General features: G+C 44.9%; 1 protein-coding gene across 2 annotated transcripts; it reads left to right on the forward strand.

The window, feature by feature from the left end:
- The first annotated feature begins 319 nt into the window (after positions 1 to 319).
- LOC120956933 (neuronal membrane glycoprotein M6-a) lies at positions 320 to 6,650 on the forward strand. 2 transcript variants are annotated; one of them, XM_049609350.1, is made up of 4 exons: positions 320 to 651; positions 1,708 to 2,034; positions 3,918 to 4,388; positions 4,462 to 6,650. In XM_049609350.1, the coding sequence occupies exons 1-4, from the start codon at positions 648 to 650 to the stop codon at positions 4,737 to 4,739; spliced, it is 1,080 nt and encodes a 359-aa protein (XP_049465307.1). In that variant the 5' UTR covers positions 320 to 647; the 3' UTR covers positions 4,740 to 6,650. The 2 variants fall into 2 exon arrangements, with proteins under 2 accessions (XP_049465307.1, XP_040234695.1); XM_040378761.2 differs by lacking the exon at positions 1,708 to 2,034 and having other exon boundaries at positions 321 to 651.
- The last annotated feature ends 132 nt before the right edge of the window (positions 6,651 to 6,782 follow it).

The following is a 6,782-nucleotide window of genomic DNA, read 5'->3' on the forward strand; positions in this document are numbered from 1 at the left end:
GTAACAAAATACTTTTATGATACTTTTAAAAAGAAAAAGACAAATAACCGTCCATCGTTTGACAGTTCCAATCGACATAAAGAGAAAGCAAGGTGTGTTTATTAAGGAGGTGAATTGTTAGCGCGTTTTCCGGGCGCCATCATTGAGTATTGTTATGTCAAATCGCATACAATTTTCTATACCCCCCTCCAGCCCTCCCCGATTTTAATACCGGAGCATCCAGTATTGTTATGTCAAGTCGTGAAATGTCAATTTGCTCTGAAGCACTTCACCTCCTAATATCCATACACCTTGAGAGAAAGCCTCCAACTGTCAAACCACCTTGGCGTACAGCAGCAAAAAAAAGAAAGAAAACATAAATTGTTTACGTGCGATTTTGTGCTCCGCCTTTCTGTTGTTTATAATTATGTTTTACGAATAAAAACCACACAAAACTATTCTCTATCTGCTTCCTTATCCAATAGTCAGTTAAAGTGTGGTGTAGTGAAACGTTTTTCCCGTACGGAAGGCTCATCAGTTCCCGTTTTTGTTCGTCTCGTCGTGGGAGTGAAAGGCATCGCCCCGTACGGCCAGGGAAAGAAAGGGGTGTAGTGCCCGTTTTTCCCCACCCAGTTTGAGACAACACATTCCGAAGGAGCGAACGCGCCATGGGTACGTATCATGTGCAGTGTCGCCTTTAGTTTGCACCTGTCTGTGAAGGGACGACTTTTAGGAAATGTTGAGCGAATTTCCTTATCCGCTCGTATCTGCTAAGATAAGATAAAGCGATCCGTCGTAGGGCTTCGACGCGATGGTTGGTACAGGTATTACCCCACAAAGAAACGGTTGGGGTGTCTCACCAATACTACTACAGTGGGTGCAGCAGACACGACGAATCGGTTAAGGTGGGGTTTCGTTTATTCTCCTGCAGGGCAGTGCGTTGAATGGACGCGCTTTTAATCAACAGCAAAAAAGTAACAATTCAAAAGCAACAATTGAAGTGCAATTAATTAAAGTTTGCATTCGCTGCCCCTTTAACAAAACAGCCCCATTCAATCGCGTTTCAATACGATTAGGAAACCCCCCACTTGTTGAGAGTGTTTAGAAGTTGCGATAGTGTGAGTGTGTTCAACAACATCATCATCCCCCACCCTTAATTTTTTTACGAACGGGTTGCAAAGCGAAGCAGCGGTTGGAATGTTGTTGGTTGATCCAGAGCATCACAGTTGTACGGTGTAGTATTCAAAGCGACGGCGAGCAACGTTCCACAAGTGTGTGGCGTGTGTGCGTGTGATAATTAACGTACCTCCAGCTCAATTAGTGTGGCGACAAACGTTGTGCTCTCCCCGGGGCCGCAAAGGTCACCGGAAACAGACTGGTTACGTTAAGCGGTTGAATTCGACTGTTAATGGCTCCGACGAGAAACAAGTGACTACGTAACCCGTGTGTAACCCCCAAATGAGGCTCGATCAAAGTAGGTCGCAGTTGGCTCTGAAGCTGGATGAAGAAGTAGTGTAAAGGAGAAAGAGACAGAGAGAGCGCGGGAGATGAGACGTTAGAACCGTTCCATTTGTGTACCGTTTTGATTACAACAAGATTGCGGTGCATGAGTGTGTGTGTTAGAAATTTAACAAAAATATCAAAACCAATACCCACCCTGACCGTGTCTGTCTCTCTGTTGTGTGAATCATCAACCCCTTCACGTACGCACAACACACACGTGTGCAGTTACAGTTCAAACCGTTAGCGGACGGTTGACAGCCCGAACCGCCGCCTACTCGGACCGGAAGCATCCCACCACAACGCAACCTGACCTACCCGCAGCCAGCAGCAACAACATGACCAGCAATCGTAACCGAACGCCGACCGGCCAGATACGGGACGATTTTCTGCTCGAGACCAACTTCGATGACGACGGGGCGCTAACACGTGCCTACAACACACTGCCGCAGCAGCAACAGGGAGCCCTGCAGCGGCGAAGCATACCTTATCGGTCCAACTTATCGGTGGATCGATACTCGGAAACGACACTGCACGGCAAACCACCGCGGAAAGGTATTTACTCCCCCGGATTGGGGGTGATGTCGCTTCGTGTGCGCTCGCAAATGATTCTTCTCCTCCGCGCACTCGCTGTTGTGCGGACGGGGCGTCTCGCCAACCGGGCGGCACAGATGATTCATCTGTGTCGTGTGTGCCCTCGTCCATCTGCAACCAGCACCAATGCACCCTGATCATTTCGTGGAACTCTGTGTGGTTTATGTGGGAAGAGAACAATTAGAGGAGAACAATCTCCTTTTCATCATTTACATCGGAGCACCAGAACATCAATTATATGTGTGTCCCTCGTCCCTTTTGTGTTCAATCAGCCACTCATGTATCATCACTTCTTTGTTGGAGTCATTCATTTCCTCATATTTTTTAGGCCGCACCGCAACAGCGTCAGCTTATGTGATAAATGAGCCGCTTATTATCATTCATTTCAAAACCATCGTTCGATACACAATTTATGTTTGGGAAGCATCACGGGCCATCATAAAGCACAGCCTCATTCAAAGGAGCGTTTACGTACGAACGACCGCACGAAAGCACGAAAAACATGCAGCATTTGTCATCGAGTCCATGCGGTGACCGAAATCATAACAAAGATAAAATCGCCTCGAATGCCGGTCTCCATGCAGCCGCAAACGATTAACGCTTGCGTGCTAAACAGGGCGGAGCGCATAAATTTATTTACCTCACGCCGGTGCACCGTACCCGACCATTGCTTTCTGCAAACCGAAAAACTGAACCAACACGTGTTTCGTTTGTATCAGTCGAAGCAGGGCGGGTTGAATTCGGCGGTGGTGCATGAAATCGATAAACCGCCGTGTTTCTTGTGTACACAGTTTCTCACACGTGTTGGTGGCAATGATGGTTTAACATAGTTTGCTGTCATACATGCCATTCAATGGAAAATGTTCACTTTATTAAAATATATTTTGTTGATAACTGATACAATGTCCTGCTGATATGGCTAATTGTACAAATAATCTTTCTTCGTTAGTCTCCCGGAGGCAAAATTGTTAAATTGATTCATTTATTGTAATTATTAGCGAATTAGAATGAGACAAAGAGCAATCAAGACCGCAAATATGTAAAAAATCTAATTTCGATCGCTCATGTCGTCTTTATTAATACTTTTCATTTTGTAGGTAATTAGCAAAGTCTATATAATACAGAGGTCGAGTCGTCTAGAACATTTGATCAAAAAGCGTGGGAAAGTTTTGACAGCTGGATGAAAAAGCTTCAATAGTTTCATCGTAGCATACATTGAGGTTTTAGTTGTTTTGCATGCAGTGGTCTGAAAGCATTTTCGGTCATTTTTACATCGTTTGTTTGTAATATTGCACTTAAAAAAGTTGACGAATATCAAGAAAAGATATAATTATAGTGAAATTATCAATTACAACAAGATCCGTGCCCGAAATTACGACGAAATCATGTGCAGCTCAAGAGGGCCAAAGCTAAGAGGCCAGATTTCTGATTATGGTCATTTTTAAGCGATGAATTACTGAAAAAACTACTCCACGCCACGTTCATGAGAAAGAAATGTATAGTTACACTAAGTTTTGTGCACAAAATGCACAATTAGCCCTGAAAAGAGTTTGGTTGTTTGGAATCGTTTACGAACGTTTTTTCATCTAACTGTCAAAAATAAGCTTTCAAAATGGTGGACTAAAATCGAGTTATGCATCGACCTCTGTATTATATAGACTTTGGGTAATTAGTGTCAAGTTGTCATTTATTTGTTTATCGTTTTATGTTTCATTTGTCCGTTTTCAGAGTAAATAATTAACACGCACCTTAAAACATACTCCATCCCATCAGAAACCGTTTCCTTTGCACAGACCAAAACACGTTTGCTAATTCGCTCTGCTTTTGCGTTCCACCCTACACAGGCGGCTGCTGCAAGTCATGCGTAACGCGAATACCGTACGCGACACTGATCGCGACGGTCATGTGCCTTATCGGAGTCGGCGTGTTTTGCGGCACCATGTTCCGCGGTACCTCGCTCGCGATCATCATGCTCGATCAGGTGTTTCATCTGCGCCTGCCGTGGATCGAAGCGGTACAGATCATCTTCGTCGTGATCGGTGCGTCGATGGCTGCGCTCGGGCTGATGATCCTGTTCGTGGGCTTCCTGGCGACCGGTGCCACCCGGCATAAGGTGTACCGGGCGTGGGGCTCGCGTGTCGGCGGCCGCATCTCGTGTGCCGTCTTTATGGCCATTTCGTACGTGCTCAACATTGCGTGGATACTGATCCTTTGCTTCCTGTCGATCGTCACGTTCGTGTTTACCGTGTTCTGGAACATGTGCGCCAACACGAACGTACAGACGCATCGGGATTGCATCGATCTGACGCAGTTCTGTAAGTGTTTTAAGGAAACCCCGCACTTAATTGCACTTTAATTCATTTCTTTCTGTTTTCCTCCACATTTTAGACTTTATGTTCCCCGATGGCGTCAAGCAGGAGGATATGAAAATCTGCGAACCGGCCAAAGTGAAAGCGTTCTGCAAGGATGGGGTGGAAAAGTGTGAAATCATGTTCATCCTCGCCACCGTCTCCTGTCTGCTGATCATTCTCAGCTTCGTGCACTATCTGATGTGTCTGGCGGCGAACTACGCGCACATACGCGACCACGAAAAGTTCCAGGAGCTGCAGGAGATCCAGAACCTGACCGAGATGGAGTACAGTGCGGCGTCGAAGGACCGGTTCTAGGATACGGCCCAGGAGATCTACATTGAGCACAGCACCTGAGGGTGGGCCCAACACCATCAGCATCGCAAGGCCACCGGATATGGTGCGGCTGTACGAGCGGCTTACGTTTAAATTTGGTCCGGTTTGAGCACGCGCTTCCATCCTTTTGCTCCTCCTGCGTTAGTTGGCACTCGTAACGAACCATTAGAAATTTGATAATTTCCCTGCTTTCCCTGTTAATGTTAAGTTTTGCGACTCGGCAACACTGCGTTCGAGCGCGCTAATCGAAATTTGATTCACCACTGTGTGGATGCTTAGATTTAGGAGACTCTTCCCCGGACAGCTCAAGACACTGCCCACAGATCGCTTTTTTTATTAGAAAGATTGCTGTGGTGCATTGTCCAACTTACTTTACTTACTTCCCACATTCCGTCCAGCGCGATGCAAGGCGCTTCCAGTTTCCAAATGCTATTTCCTTTTCTCGTTTGACCGTATCGCTATCGCTTGTTTTTTTTGTTCAGCGCAGTAGAAGATTTAAACATAGGCCCTTGCCCGTCGATTTGCCCAGTATAGATACTCCTGGCATGGAGCGTAGTAATAGTACAGCGTAGCGTTAAGTGACAACGACACGATTCCACGATTAACACGATGCACAAGCAAGCAAAACGAACTCTAACAACCCCCTCCCCAAAAAGTCTGACGAGGTAACAATAAGCAACACACAACAAATCGATGCACATAACAATGCACTGCCAACAGTTTTGTCCCCAAGAGTGTATGCTCAATGTTGGCATTTTGCTCGTTTGATGTAATTCACATATAAAGTGTACGCACAGAATTGAAGAATGGGAATGGTAAGAAGAGACATATCGATTAGAAGGAAACTGGTGAAGTGCTTGAACAATGAAACTATGGCATTAATAGAGTTGATTAAAACTGAAGGAAAAAAGGCACAATTTCTACAGCGTTGAAGCAAACTTAGAACACACACTAAACACAGCTTTACCTCTGAAGAGCAAGACAAAAAAGACAAAATAATCTACATTCCAGTGTGATAACCTTAGAGAGAGCAGCGGGCAGAAGAATATGGTTACAACAATAATTGCGAGATAAAACTCACCAAAAAAACCCCTGACAGAACGGCGCACAAAGGTGAAGCAATGTGAGACAAAACCTGGCGAAAGGCGCCTTAGGGAAAGAACGAGAAAGGATATATATTTTTTATATCGATTGAAAGTAATGTTAAAGGAAAGGGCAATAACACTGCACAGCAAAGTCCAGCTCGAGACTCACAATATAAGGGCGTAGAATGGAGTGTTTAGAGTGCACGGTAATCTTATTTTTTATACACAAAAAACATTACTCCCCCTGCTCCCACCCCAATGGCAGGCGAGTACCGTATTCGGGTCGCTTGCGTGATCTCCTCGAATCGAACGACAAAACACGGTGGTTTCATAAGAACGGTGGAAAACAGAATTAGAAAACACAACAGAAGGAATTAAGGCCGATAATTGAAGATATGAAAAGACTCAAACTTACGCCCTAAAAGAAAACAAGCTGTAGGAGTGTAGAGCGAAGAGCGGGGAAATACAGAAATGTGGATTTAATTCCATTTTTGTAGCTTTTTTCCCCCTTCATCGCCATCGCATGTATTCTACCAGCTCCAATGTAGATTAAGCAGACGTTTTATGTTTTTTTTTAATCACAATTCGCTTGTTCCGCTAAACAAACGCTGTATTATAGTGTGCCGGTGACATGTTTATCCCAAACAAATCACGCTTATTTAGCCACGTGTGTGCATTCCAATATTTACAACAAAGCCTATACTTATACGCATTCCAATTCTCTTCCTTGATCGATCGATCGATCGACGATCGGGACTTTTGTCCAGCGCCAAACCCCCCCTTTTGAATATATGCTTGTGAACAATCACCTTTTCAACTGTAATTCGTAAGTGTTCCTCCCGCGCTACAGTATTCATTCAGTATTTAATCGTCGTTCATGTACTCCAAACAACATTTTCCACAACGTATTCATTCCCTATCTGTCTGTCTGTTTGTCTGT

This window comes from Anopheles coluzzii, chromosome 3 (genome assembly GCF_943734685.1).
Source record: "Anopheles coluzzii chromosome 3, AcolN3, whole genome shotgun sequence".
NCBI lineage: Eukaryota > Metazoa > Arthropoda > Insecta > Diptera > Culicidae > Anopheles > Anopheles coluzzii.

What these genes read in the sequence shown, in the direction of transcription:
- LOC120956933 (XM_049609350.1), top strand. An exon ending in CGGCAAACCACCGCGGAAAG is followed by an intron (nt 2,035 to 3,917) that starts GTATTTACTCCC and finishes CACCCTACACAG; the next exon opens with GCGGCTGCTGCAAGTCATGC. An exon ending in CATCGATCTGACGCAGTTCT is followed by an intron (nt 4,389 to 4,461) that starts GTAAGTGTTTTA and finishes TCCACATTTTAG; the next exon opens with ACTTTATGTTCCCCGATGGC.